The sequence below is a fragment of the Equus caballus genome, chromosome 10 (genome assembly GCF_041296265.1).
Source record: "Equus caballus isolate H_3958 breed thoroughbred chromosome 10, TB-T2T, whole genome shotgun sequence".
Classification (NCBI taxonomy): domain Eukaryota; kingdom Metazoa; phylum Chordata; class Mammalia; order Perissodactyla; family Equidae; genus Equus; species Equus caballus.
The window spans coordinates 90785550-90800130 of record NC_091693.1 but is presented as its reverse complement, the minus strand read 5'-3'; the positions used below and the strand labels follow the sequence as shown (position 1 = coordinate 90800130).

Below are 14581 nucleotides of genomic sequence, written 5' to 3'. Positions count from 1 at the left end.
CAGCCTGGGAGCAAGCGTGACAAGTGCAGTCTTCAGCAGGAGGTCACGGATTCCAACTGTTCTTAACCAAAGTTCTGGCAAGAATCATTTTTAAGCATAACTGCTACTCAATTTATTGTCTGCCCTTGGTCAATTTCCATAAGTGGTTGCTTTTGACAATTTTTTCTTGTTGTATACTTGATTTTTGTGGAGAAGATTCACTAACTTCTTCATGCGACCACAGCCAAAGTCCCTTCAATCCTAAATCTTTCTGAACATATTTGAGCATAGTTATTTTAAAGTCTGTCTCTGATAACTCCAATATCTGGATCCCCAGTGGGGAGATGTGGGAAGGTGTGTGTGCGTCTACTTTTATCGCTTCCCTTTCTGTATTCAATGGCATGTTATTTCCTAATGAGCTGACTGTTTTTGATTGAGTGCAGACATTCCACTTCATATAACAGCAAATTCCCTCATGGCAAAGCCAGTTTTAGAGCTCTGCTTACTTCTCTTGCTTCCCATTGTCACTTAGTTTTGGGCATCTTAGTATTTCTTACTTTCTTGCCAGTGTGTCAGTGTATTTAAAAGTAATTTTTTATTTTTTTTTCTTTTTCTTCCCAAAGCCCCCCCGGTACATAATTGTATATTCTTCATTATGGATCCTTCTAGTTGTGGCATGTGGAACGCTGCCTCAGCATGGTTTGATGAGCAGTGCCATGTCCGCACCCAGGATTCGAACCAGCAAAACACTGGGATGCCTGCAGCGGAACGCATGAACTTAACCACTCGGCCACGGGGTGAGCCCCTTCAAAGTAATTCTTTAACGCTTATTTAACATTTTTAGAAGATTTCAGAGACAGAGGATCTGTCTGCATTCCTAGCCAACCGTCATGCTAGATATGAAGTCTTCAGTTTGTCTCTGTACCATTTATCTCCTAGCAGAGGGTATAGTAGTGGTTAAGAGAATAGGCTTGTATAGTTGCATGCTTGGTTCAAATCCCAGTTCCATCAATCAGCAGTCATGTATCCTCAGCTAAATTTCTTTGTTTTTTTTTTAAAGATTGGTACCTGTGCTAACATCTGTTGCCACTCTTTTTTTTCCTTCTTCTCCCTAAAGCCCCCCAGTATGTAGTTGTATATTCTAGTTGTGGGTCCTTCTGGTTGTGCTATGTGGTACGCCACCTCAGCATGGCTTGATGAGTCCATGTCCAGGATCCGAACCCATGAAACCGTGGGCCACTGAAGTGGAGAGTGCGAACTTAAATGCTCAGGCACGGGGCCAGCCCCTCAGCTAAATTTCTTAACCTCTTTTTGTCCCAGATTCCCTAGAGGATTATTAGAAAGATTAAATATGCAAAGCTCACAGAACAGTGCCTGTCAGCGCTCAGTAAGACCAGCTATGGTGACGATGCTGCTGACTACTGTGACACACTGACCTGGTCTTGCACGTCCTCATCACACAACTCCAGCTGCATGATGCGCTCAAAAGGTCGGAAGAGGGCTTCATTAAAGTGAAAATGAGGTAGCTCGTTCCAGTCAGTGAGAACCTCTGTCAGTATATCGTGGATGAAGGAAACAGCCTTCTGAGACACATGTCTTTCCTTATGGCAGGCAGCCTGCAAAATTCACGAGAGAGCAGAACACCATCAGGACCTCAGGCAAGTAAGAATGTGCCTTCTGAAGGTTTTCCTCACCCCCTCACTGCAGGGAGGTGGGAGCAGCAATTCTGTTACAGGAAAAGAATTCCAAGAGATTAGTACAGATGAACAGCATACTAACTTGAATTTTTAATAATTTAGCCAACTGAACAGACACAACTCCAATTTCACTTTAATGTTTCTGGAAAAATCAGAGTTTCTAGTAATTTCTTCTTTCTTTTCTGTAACGTGACAGTTTTCTTGGGTAGTACAGAACACGCTGACTATAAGGACACCAGAACCTGTCCCAGAGCTGCCAGTGGTCTCATTCTCAGCCGCGCCCCAAACATGTGAAGGTCAGATGAGTCACGTGTCCCTCAGGGAGGAGGGGAAATTGCACAGTAAAGCTCTGCTGGGTTCACAGCTCCCTGTATCCATGCCCTCAGTGGTCCCCTCACACTGACCCTGGCCTTCGACATGTGACTTGCTTTAGACAACAGAACAACAGCAAATGTTACATAAGTAGAGGATTAAAAAGCAGTTCTGACTTGGGGTCTGCTCTCTTGCTTTCCTTTGGAATCCTAAGAGCGCCACGTGGACCAGCACAGCTAGTCAGCCGGAGGATGAGACCACGTGAGAGGCCCATTGGTCCATCCTCCCCAGCCTAGGCTCGTACTCACCAGTGGACCACAGGTACACCATAAGGCCAGCTGAGCCTGGCCCAGACCAGAAGAACCGCCTAGCCGAGCCCAGCTTAAATTCTGACCCACAGAACCTGGAGCTAAATAAATAGTTGTTGCTTTAAGTCACTAGGTTTTTGGGGTAGTTCATTACAGTGTAACCGATAGCTGGCAAACTGTTTCTCTGTAACTAAGTCGTTATTTTATTCCCCCTTTCCTTACTAGAATGTTCTCAGGTTAGTGAATTAAGTTCCAAAAAAATACTTTATTTTATGACATCTCACTACCAGATAAGCACTAAAGGACTTTAAGAATAGTATTACTGCGAAACAGGGCAGTAATTTCCCCTCTGCCTAGACGCAGCCAGTCACCACATGCTCAGACGCTTAGAGGGAGAGTAACCATACATTTTATCAAGAAGTGCCCTCCTCTGGAGAGTGAACAGGGTACTGGTACTGACTTTGTTGGGAAAACCAGGACATATGGTTCCCCTACATAGAAGGTACTGCCCAGAGTATATTTAGCTATTAGAAAAAGAGAGACTAGGAGGAACAGAAGGCATGGTGGTCTTCATGGATAGAAATGAAGCTCCAGACTCAGGCTGATACCAGAGCATAAAGAATGAAAACTGGCTGCAGGCCACCGAGCCAAGTCACACAACTGTAGAGAAGGAGGGTGTGAGCGAGGCCAGGCAGTGCTGCCCTTTGGGGTGATTCTTCAGAGGCCATGACGTATAATCAGAGAACTGTTAGCGACCAGGCGGTGGGGACCTCTTCACTTCTTTGTGGTCCCACCTGACTGGAGGCCCTGTGCTGGCTGTGCTGCAGGAGTGCCCTGAGCTGCCTGTCTCCAGTTGCTCACCTCCACCAGGTGCGGGGCCACCAGGCTCCAGCAGCGCATCACGTGTAGCAGGGGCCGTGATCTGCTCCGCACGATTCTTAGCATGGCATCCCCAAGGCGGAACAGGTGGAGGGCACTTTTTCGGTCTTGGGTGGATTTAACTTCTCCTACAGGAAGGCAAGACCATTAACAGCCATAAAGCCCAAACTCAGAAACAGTTCAACCTGTTCAAGCACAGAGAGAGGATGAAAATCAAACAACTATCCTCAGACCAGTAGGATCATTCGGTATGGGCCAGTCAAGACAGGAGAGGACCCTGGACTTAAGAAAGACCAGGTGGTTCACTCACCAAGGCCAGGGTCCGCCTCTCCTGTCCACCACTGTCCCCAGTGCTGCCGTGAACAACGCCTGCTGAGGAGGAGGAACAACCGAGTGGCTGGGGGAGGGCTGGGGAATCAGGCTACCAGACTCAGAGCCTGGCTCCACCACTTGCAGCCCGGGTTACATTGGGCCAGACATTTACCCCTCCAAATCCTCAGTTTCTGGTTGTGAAAGTTGGGGTAACAAGACCTCCTTCTTAAAGTTACTTCAAGGATTAAATGTCAATATTCCTAAAGTGCTTCACACAGGGCCTGGCACACACTAACTGGCTCGCGCTCTCAGCTCCTGTCATTACTGCTGTCCCTCACCGTCATCATCCACTCTGCCAACCCCCAGTGGCACTGCTGAAACCCTCGCCACGTGGAAGGCTGCGCTGCCCAGTGACTGCCCTGCCTTGCTCCGTCCAGTCCTCCCCTGCTCTGATCTCCTGCTGCTTCTCTGCCTGTCACCTTAGTCTTCTCTACTCCTTTCTTGCTCACGTCCCCCGGCTTCTCTACTGCCAACAGAATGCTGACATCATCAGGCTCTTCCAACCAGAATGTTCCTCTCTGTTACTCTTGCACATCAAACAAACCTCACACCTCAAAATGACGGAGCAGCAGCGGTCGGCTCTACTGAGTGTGTGCTCTGTGGTAGATGCTGTGCTGCTTCTCTCCCTTTTTCATTACTTTAATTTTTAAAGCAAATCTGAAGAAGTAAATGCAATTATTGTCACTTTACAGATTAGAGAATTGAATGCCAGACAAGAGAAACGACTTAGGATGCCTGTGACGCCACAGCTGGTGGAGGAGGCAGGATCTGACTCGCATCCAACTGCCTGCAGGGCCAATGCTGCCTCCCCCAGGTCTGCCTCTTCCTGACCCTGCACTTCGCCTTTGTAAGCCCAGAGCCTGCTGACTTGTCCAGGGCAAGAGCCTGTGAGGGCTGCCTTGGGCTTGGAGGGGCTTGGGAAGTCTGCCGGGCCAGGGGAAGGCTTATGTAGCTCAGGTTCTGAAGTGTATTAAAAATCAGCAGGCAAGGACCACATGTCTCACATCAGAATCTGCAGTTAGGATCAAAAGGCCAAAGCGATCCCACTTAGAACTTCGGATTCGTAGGCATGGAGGGGACCTCAGGAGTTGTGCAATCCAGCCTACCACCACGGGCATCCCGGCACGTGGCTCTGTGCCTCTGCCTGAGCTCACCAGGACCAGGTGCTCCCTGTTTCAGCACAACCACCCTGGTCGTGGAGGGACAGCTGCATCTGAGGGCAACCCTGGGCAGTTCATACAACCCTGCTCCCTCCTCCACAGGCTGGCCTTCCTGAGGGCTTCCCCTCTCCCCTGGCCTCCTGAGTGAAGACAGTGGCACCGACCCATCATGAAAGGGATTCGTCCTGACAGCAGTTCTTCTAAGCGTGGCACCAGGTTTCTGCTGATCTGTGCATCTGGCTCCTGACCCATCCCTTCTGCAATCAGCAGCTGCTCCTGCAAGCTGGCTGGACTGAGGCGAGTGGGGTGGTTTGTGACATGAAGGGTTCCCACCCTCTCGCGAAGCTATTTGCACCCGAGTGGCCACACACCTTCTGTGTCACAAGCACTACAGTGAGTGGAACCAGCTGGCGCAGCCCCAGGCAACACCTGCAGCAGCAGCAGCACGTCCACTTACCAGAGTGACCTGCCCCACCTGTCGCACCTAAACCGGAGGACACATCTGCCCCTGAACTCGGCCACATGGCTGTGTGCAAAGGGCACGCGGATTAAGTCTTCAGCTGCTCCTGTCACAGGTCTGGGCTTTCCCTCCTAATCTGTTGGCACGGTTTCTTCAGGGAAAGAATTACCTGGCATTGCCAGGGAGTAATCCACAGTATCTGTGACAGAACGGAATAGCTGGGACTGTGACGCCTTCTTCAGCTGGTGAAGGAAACTCCCCAAAGCCATTAGGTTCAATTTATCCGTAGCATCTTCAAAGAGCCTGGATGAAACAAAAAGATCTGTTATTTGGAAACAATTCAGCAAAGTCCATACGGCAGAATGATTATGGTAATTTTGTTAGTAGTGATTAACAAGAATGTTGTGTAAACACTGTGAAGAAATGTACAGTATTTTTACACCTATTATTACTGGCTAAAATGTGCTCTAACGACGAGATTTTAACCTGAAGGGCACAGACCATGTTTTAAAAAAAATGCTTTGTATCCCCGTGGCCCAGGTCAGCCACAGCAGGCATTCACAAGACATTTGGAAAGAAGCTGGAAGATGGCAAAGAATTGCTCCCAGAAACTGAGTAGCTAAGACTGGAATCCTGAGAATCAGCCTCAGTTTCATAGGTATATTAAAGAAAAACCCAGTACGCTCATCAAGGCTTCTGCTGGGCCTCAACTGTGAGAATAATGTTGGGCTTGTCTCTGAGGAGGATACAGGGGCTGAGCAGATGGTGTCCTGTGGGCCCCCGGTGCACCCCCTCTGCCTCAGGCGCCTGCAGCCCTGACAGGTGGGAACTCAGATGCCCCTCCTAACAGCATGGGCCTTGCAGGCTTTCTTTGTTCTCCACTCAGCAGGGAGTGCGGAGGGGGAGGTGAGTGTGGGCAGCTGGGCTCAGAGGACCAGGGGCTCCTGGAACCAGATGCTGGGATCGGGCAACACTTCAGATGGCCTCATGGGGAGCAAGGCGAGCAGCCTCCCACTGCCATCCCCCAATCTGTGGTGCCAGCAGAGGGGCGGCAGCCCTGTGGGGTGCCACTGCTGGGCAAGGGACAGTGTCTGATGGGAATCAGCAGAGAAATCATTCACAATTACTGAAGCAAACACATTATTCTTGCTGTTTCACAATTCCAATTTTAACACCATTTGGTCTCTGGGTCCCAGTAACCTTTGGATGAGCAGGAGAAGGGATTACTGCATGAGTTGGACAGGTCCTACTGCGCTGTGTTAGCAGAGGAAGCCTGTCTCCAGACAACGAGTCACACAGATGTGGCCCTTAGCAGTCGGTGCCAGAGCCAGGAAAGAAGTGAGTTTCTGAACCCAGCCAGCGAGTGCTCCTCCCACCTCTCCATGGCCTGCTGGCCCCCGTGCAAACTTCCAGCACCTGTGCTGGGAGCCTGGCGCACAAACGACTGCGTGTGGAGCAGCGTGAGGCGGCACCACATGGGACTGGTGACCAAGAGCACTCTCAACATCAAGAAGTGTCACCAAACAGTTGCGGGTGTTGCTCATTTTTCTCTCAACCTTAACGTGATTGTTGGGCACCATTTCATAATACACCACACTCTTGGGTTTCAAAATATTAATGATCAAAACACAGTGGACTTTTATTTGCCAAGCTCTATTTTTACTATTTCCCAAGTGCTTCAAGTATACTAATTAAACTTCATGGCTACCCTGTGTGAGAGTCCCTTTATGACCCTGTTTTATGAGGAAGAAATCAGGGCCCAGGGAGGTGGAGGCGCCTGGAGACAGGAGTAAGAGTGCAGCTTCAGCCTGTGCTGCCTCCAGAGCCTCCTGTCCCTTGCTCTCAGTGTGGGGCATGGTGGGGCAGCAAGTTTGAAAGAAGCAAGAGGTCTGAATGACCACTAACAGATGGTTGTCCTGGGAGTGACCTGAGACTAGAGGAGCTGGGGTGGGGCTGCCCAGGCGATGGCGCACCTGTCAGCCTGAGTGGACAGCGCGAGCACGGCCTTGGCGGCACTGCTCCCTGTCATGAGGCTGCCGCCGCGGAAGTCAGAGGCCCGGCCCCGGCGGCCTTCGCTGACGAGCTCCTGGACCGAGAGTGGCTGGAGGGCTGGGGCCAGGCTCAGCGGGATCTCCTGCTCCTGGCTCTGCTCTGGGGACGCGCTCTCACCCTGCGGGGCCCCAGGGAGCTCAGAGCCTCCGCATGTCTTCTGGGGCCGGCTGATGGTCAGAGCCGGCTGGGAGGTGCCATCGCTGAAGTGGGTGTGCTCCAGCACGCCCACATACTCGCAGACCCTGGAGAGGCACAGACAGGCGGGTCAGGAGCCTCGGCCCAGCCAGGCCACAAGGCACTGGCTGACTCTGCAGTCCTCCCACCCCTCCCTCCTCCCTCTCGCCCCAGCCTCTGCGCCCTCTCTCTCACCCTCTCTCCCCTCGTTACGCGTATTTTCTTAAGTTGGACCAGACAGGCTAGAATTGAGTAAGGATCCTTGATTTTCTCACCCTGAGCTGGGAAAGAAGTGAGTCACGAAGCCCTGTCCATCCAGTTCCACCCTGGACAGCTTACGGCTTCCCCGTACTTCGGCTGCTTGAGCAGCTTTCCCAAGGGGGCCCTCTCCCTCTCTCTCCAGGGCTCTGATGACGACTCAGGAAGTGCTTCCTTACTCTGAGACGCCCAGTGAGTGTGTCTTTGGCTGACACAAAGGGGCCCACTCCAGGGGTTCTGCCCAGCCCAGCCTGCCAGGTCCTACCAGCCCCAGGTAACTAATGCTGGGGGGGGGTCCCCTAATCATGTAAACACAGAGAAGGGCCACAACGGATGGAAGCTGCCCACTTCCAACAGAGCCTGGACTAAGATGGCTCATCCCAGAGAACATTGGGCCCCTTGTAAAGAACGGCCTGTGTAGTACACTCTGATAGTCTGTCAGTAATTTTAGGCTCTCAGTACAATATGTCTTCTTCTTTTCCCCATTCTGCCTGTGAGGGCAGTGGGCGAGCTTCCACATTAAGCCCCTCCTACTCCTGGCTGACTCATCCTGGCTCCTCCACTGCCCTCTCGAGGTGGGCTTTCAACCCCTGAATGGTCTGGGTGCTTCTCTCTGAGAGTAGACAAACGTTTACGACTGTATTTGCTTTGAGGATGTTAAACTGAACCCAAATCAGCAGCCGCCCGGGGCAAGATGCACACGCAGGGCCCTGCCACAGGCCGTGCCTGCTCCCGACTGCCTACCCCTGCTGACGGGCCGAGCTCAGCCGAGGCGTCAGGCGTGTGCTGAGGAGGAGGGTGAGAAGCAGCTTGCAGGTGCTGCGTGTCTACCCTACCGGCTGTCCCTCTGCCCCAGTCTCAGGAGGCCCACGGAGCTGCCACATGTGCTCATCTTAGGGGCACTGTGGGCCGCGTGGCTGACTGGGCGGGGTCCTGTCACGTACCTGAACACGTGTGGCCAGCAGTCCGGGTTGTGGCTTCCCATCTCCAGGCCCACGCTGAGGATGGCGTCCATGCACAAGACATGGGCTGTGTGCAGCCACAGGCCCTGCAGCTTCCCGATCTGCTCCAGTTTCTGCTCCACTTTTAGTTTCACTGCACCAGAAAGACATTAAAATAATGGTCCCAGAAAAAGAGAGAGAAAGGATGAAAGGGAAAGAATGCGCTGTCTGCAAGGGCAGAAGCAGAAGACGCCACTGACGTCACCAGCAGAAGCTCCTCACTGTAGGTCCCTGCGGCTCCGCCAGACCCACAGATGCCGGGGCCCTGGCTGGGCAGCTTCAGAAGTCAGATGCATCCTGAGCGGGGAGGCAGGTTCCTTCCAGGCCCAGCCATGGGTTCTGGGTCAGTCACAACAGTACGGATGGGCTTCACCCAGCCGTGAAAGCCCGGCAAAGCCATCCGTGTCCACAGCCTCCCTGCCTGTGTGCTTGAGCTGACAACGAGGAGGAATTCTTGGCAGTCTGTGAGTCCCCTCTGGTTTATTTTGTGTCATCTGTTCATGACGATGACCGTCTGAACACGTGCACATTCACTCTGAGTGCCGTGAGGACAGCTCTGTAACTGAAATTACCATGTCACTTCACTCTCAGTTTACATTTATATTTGTGATCCTCCAGTAACACTTTTTTATTGTGATAACTAATGAGAAAGGATGCAGAAGGTGACTTAAGATGTCAACTACGCACACGGCCCAGGCAAGGCCGAATGACAACGTTCACCGCGAGTAAGGTTTCAGGTCACTGGAAGATGAGTCTGGTGGGAAAGGTGAACCATGGTCTAGAACCCAGAGCGTCAGCTCGCTCCCCATGGAGGAAGCCGACCCACATCCCTGTTCAGGGGCAAACCGACTTTCAGCAAAGCATCATTTGTCTCATGGATGTGATATTGATTTTTTTTTAATTTGTAAATAATTGGAATATTCTGGTTTTATAACTTTTTAAGAATTTTAAATGTAAGGATTTTCATGTAATTTATGGTTGCATATATTAAGTAAAACTGTGATACATTTTCAGTTAACACTAGGGGTCCGAGAGCTGCTTTCACACAAGTCTCTGTATGTTACTCAAGTTCAAGGAGCATCGACGTACCTGCTTTCCTCAGCTAACGTGCGCCCATGGTTTTGGTGCCTCGCCACACCTGGCACACAGCACAGGGCAAGCTGGACCAGGCTTTCATTTCTCCTGTTCGCTGCCTGCCGTTTATCTCCATTGCCATCAGGAAGGCATTTTCTTTCCTTACATCTAGATAGTCACCCCCTTCACTGACTGACTGACTCTAACAAGTCAAGAACCAGTTCTTTCCTGAGTTTGCAAAACTCAGGTTCTTCTCTGACAAGAGCAGTTCCCGGGCCTCCTCTCAGTGAGGCCCTCCCTCCGTTTCATTTCCCCCACTCAGAAAACTGGCCCCTATGCCCTCCCCACTATAACCCGCGGGGCCCTCAGATGTGCACTTTGAGAAGAGCCACAGCAGCGGCCAGATGATGACAGAGTGTGACATGTTCAGCTTGGGGGGGGGGGCCTCTGGTGTCCTACAGGCCTCCCGTTAGCTGCCATGAGCTCTTTCCTGGAGGCCAGTGGTCAACATGCCTCTTATCTCCAGAGGGATGTCCTGTAAACACTCTGGGGTCAGCCACTAGAAGAGACCCAAGCCTGCAGTCCAGCAGGACCTCGTCCTCAGCGGTAAACATGCTGGGTCTCACACCTAGAACGGGGTGAGTGTCTGCTTGCGTGTGCAGGCACGTACCTTGTGCAATGGCATCACTGGGTTCCGGGGCCTCCTTGTCCTCCTTCTCCTCCTGGACACAGGAGGCCGCTGCCATCTGGGCAAGGGCAGAGGCGCAGTTGGCTGCCACTCCTGCAGAGAAGACAAGCGGTTATCCCTTCCCCGAGCCTGTTCTCTAGCCATTTCCAGAGCAGAGCCCCTTCTCCATGGCTTGTTCCTACTCCAGCCACTCCTAGCATGCTCCATGGGGACACCCAACCACAGGTCAGCACACCACCCCCGCGTACCCAGAGCACAGCTCAGCCGCGACGCTTTCCGCAGCCCGTCGAGGCTCATGCAGATGGCGTCGCGCTCTTTCTGGTTCTGCTCTTTGAGGCCTTCAGCACCCAGAGCGAAGGCCAGCCCTTTGGAGCTCCCTGCCATTCGGCCCGTCAGCGGGGTGGATAAAGTATCGATCAAGTTCCTCCAGCAGCCAACCAGAATGTAGCGAGCAAACGCCGCACCTAGAATGTGAAGGGGTGGGGGTCACATTCCGCAGACAGGGACAACCTGGCCAGGGATGACACAGGGGTTCCCGACCGTCAGGCTAGCAGTCCTGAGCTGTGTGCAACGCTACCACGGAGAGTGCAGTTTATTGGATTATCCTGGACTGTGTTTCGCTCCGTGCTTATAAATAGTGAATGCTGTCTCATCAGCTGGGTGATGCTGAGTGGGCCCACCGGGCACCACTTCTGCAGAGACAAGGTCTCGATTTGATTACGTCAGCAGAGAAGGCGGGCACAGGGGAATTCGATGGCTGGTAGCCATGAGAGGCTGTATGTTCACTACCTGCCACGGTGGAGTCGTCAATTCTCCTGGCTTGGGCGAAAGGGGACTCTGCAGACGCCGAGGCCATCAGCTGGCCCCCAATTGCACTACTCTCTAAGCCATCGATATCTGTGGAGGAAAAAGAGGGACATTTTCCTTGATTAGAACACTCCAGTCGAAAACAAATGGCCACCACAACACTCATGTTTTCCAGCAAATATCCACTGGATCTATTATGTACCAAGTATATAACAACCTTTTATCAGAATACTAAAAATTTTACTTCATTCATTCAGTACAGTTTTCTCTCCCTGCTAGAGCATTCTTCTGTTAGCCCATTGTATACTTTATATTTGAAACAATAAAGACAAACTCTGCTATCTCCCCCATGGAGTCGAAGCAGATGTACTTGAATGCAGCACAGAGGGGACGGGAAGAGGGCAGCAGGTGTTCACTCCTCGACCCTAGAGCTTCACCCTCACCCCAAGGGGGTGAGACTTCTTTGCAAGGTGTTTGAAAATTATTTCATTATATCTTTGATTCTTACAGTAACTCCAAGAAGCTTAGAGACTTCTGGCAGCACATCTGTTTGAAAGTTGCTAAGAGAGTAGATCTTGAAAGTTCTCATCACAAGGAAAAAAAATTCTAACTAGTGAGGGGTTTGGCATTAGCTAGACTTACTGTGGTGATCATTTTGCAATATATACATATGTCAAATTGTTATGGTGTATACCCCAGAATAATACAATGTTAAATGTCCATTATATCTCAATAAAACTTGGGGAAAAAAGCAGAGAGAACTCTGTACGGCTACTAAAGTGGGAAGAGACCAGTTTCACGGAAATTAATCTGACTTAAGGTCAAATGGTCTAATGACGCTCACCAGAAATTGCCATTTATCCAGTGATAACGTTTCCTGTGTGTGAGGTGCAGGACTGATGAACTCAAGGAGTACACTTAATCTGAGCGCCGAAGTCCACAAGGCCAAGGAGCACCTGGCTGTTTTGCCAAAAACGGTGCCTCATGACCATGCCCCATGCTGCTCTCTAAGCTCTCACGTGAAATTTCTAATCGTTGACAGGACTTTAAACACTCTGGACACTGCAGACAAGGCTGCTGGGCACTCTGGTATTATTGTAAGTTCTGGTGAGCTAAGAAGGGAAGGAAGGCCCTCCGAGGTGGATGGGAACGGGAACAGCCCAGTTTAAAATCCTCCATTTCACGTCACTGGCAAACTCCCAGCAGCACTGGACGACAGAGGCACCTACTAAATGCACTGAGAGTCCCAGGAGTGAGCCCGGCTTCCGCCCAGAAAGCACTTCACATCCCAGAAGAGGCCCCAGCTTCACACCAGCAGACTTGGGGGCTGAGCAACCCCCAGCCTGAGGGAGCACACGGCGCCCTGCAGGGCCTCACACGGGAAGGGACAGGCGCTCTTGTGCGTGAATCCAGGACACTTCCCGGCACTGTCCCCAGCCGTCAGGGAAGCTTCGCGGGTCTGTGTCAAGGTCTGCTTGACACACTTCTGCTTCTCTGACGGGCTGTGCAGTGTGAGCCCCCCACCCCACGGAGCGTCATGGAGCCGTGACAAGCCACCGACCAGTCAGCATGGTGATGAGGGGAAGGCTGTTGTCCTCAGGGCTGCCCCAGTAGCCAGCTTCCCCGAGCATGTTCCTGTCGAGCACCTGATGGTAGAGTTCCTCGATCCAGGCCTGGGAGAAGACCATCAGCACCCCGCTGGTCTGGACCTGCTTCATGAACTCCTTCTACAGAGACAGACAGCATGAGAAGGGACCCAATACAACCTACGTGGACCAACAGGCTCGCCTCCTCTTCACGTCGCAGGCCTGACTGAGGCGAGGCTTATAGGAAGGCAAAACCTCACTGACCAGGCCTGGGGGCGAGGGAAGGGGACATGAGACGGAGAGTCCTAAACTCCACCAAGTTCCTTTCATTTGTGAAGTCTTTTTAAGGACCCCGTAGGAGGGTTAGGGACACTGCATTTACGTTTCCACTCTTAGATGCGTGGGAGGATTAGAAACAGCACAGGAATCTGTGACAGAGCGTCATCATATGCTGCCACAACAGCCGTGGAGATGGACTGCACTCCCTGAAGGAACACGTGTTTCAAGAGACACTCGATGTAGAGCTATAAAGGACCATGGACCCTTGGGAGCGTGCAGGTTGTCAGCAAAGGGGCGATGGCTGCTTCCCTTCCTGCAGGCTCCTGAATTCAGGCTCACAAACTGATGCTAGGACACAGCACGGGGCAGCCTGCTCAGGCTCACAGACTGATGCTAGGACACAGCACGGGGCGGCCTGCTCAGGCTCACAGACTGATGCTAGGACACAGCACGGGGCGGCCTGCTCAGGCTCACAGACTGATGCGAGGCCACACCACGGGGTGGCCTGCTCAGGCAAGGGGCCAGCCTCAAGGGATCCCCATCCTGCCTACTCCACACCTCAGAGGAGGCTCCTTCATCAACATCAGCAAGCTGAGCTCTGGGTCATGAGTTGGTTGGGTACATTTTGGAGCATAATGAAGAGTTTTTCTAACAGTGTGCATCACTTTTAGCAAAGGGGACCATTCTCTGTTTATCTTCTGATGGTACTTAACATGATGATCACGTGTCTTTGAATGTGTCTTACACGTGTGCGCACTTGATAATTTCACCAGATGAAATGACTGGGCCATGGGCAGGTAGCCATTTCCAGGCACTGGGGGTGCCTACTCTTGGGGGATAGGTGGGTAGCTTTGTGGCTTAAGGCACAGTGCAAACGGCATTCCTGTTCCTTTGCAGTAACCCTTTTTCTGTCCTCCACACCCCACAGCCATCACCTGGTCCAGAGCAGAGTGGGACAGAGCTACTGGGCCGTCTCCCTCTGGGCAATGATGCTGGGCCTTTCAGCCCAGAGACACAGCTCGTCACTCACCATCACGCCAGGTGCCAGGGAGGGCCGCTTCCGGTAGTAGTCGCCATGGGAAAGCTTGAGGTTGAGGAGCAGAGCACAGTGCGCGGCTGTGTACAGGCTGTCTGCGTTCATCAGCATCTGCAAGCCCAGGCTGCTGTTCCCGTCCAGTCGGGGAGAGTGCATCATGCCTGCCAGAGAGAACAGGCGAGCTCTGGGGCTGCAGACAATGTGCTCAGAGGACGAGCAGGGAGAGCCCTGACTAGTCCTATTGAGAGGAATGCACATCCCATAGGACGTTCCCGTGGCGCAGCCACAGCCAGCAGGGAGAGTCTTGTCTATTAATTGACATTTGTTTGCTGTCTGCAATCACTACTAATATGTAGGATCTAAGAGAGGGTGGGACTTTGTTCATTCTGTTCCCCACAGAATCCTCAGCGCCTAGAACAGTGCCTGGCCCATAATGGGCCCTTAAAAATATCTGCTGAG

At 52.0% G+C, this 14581-nt stretch overlaps 1 protein-coding gene across 6 annotated transcripts in view; it reads right to left on the bottom strand.

Annotated features, from left to right (window-relative positions):
• Positions 1-14581, bottom strand: part of ARFGEF3 (ARFGEF family member 3) — a 146623-nt gene that overhangs the window by 39164 nt on the left and 92878 nt on the right. For all 6 annotated transcript variants that reach the window (XM_023651189.2, XM_023651191.2, XM_023651192.2 and 3 more), the window contains 10 exons: positions 14117-14283; positions 12783-12948; positions 11204-11311; positions 10663-10878; positions 10397-10507; positions 8596-8746; positions 7141-7461; positions 5337-5470; positions 3158-3303; positions 1416-1595 (listed from right to left, as the gene is read on the bottom strand). In XM_023651189.2, the coding sequence (XP_023506957.2) occupies positions 1416-1595; positions 3158-3303; positions 5337-5470; positions 7141-7461; positions 8596-8746; positions 10397-10507; positions 10663-10878; positions 11204-11311; positions 12783-12948; positions 14117-14283 (1700 nt within the window). The remainder of the gene's footprint in view (positions 1-1415; positions 1596-3157; positions 3304-5336; positions 5471-7140; positions 7462-8595; positions 8747-10396; positions 10508-10662; positions 10879-11203; positions 11312-12782; positions 12949-14116; positions 14284-14581) is intronic.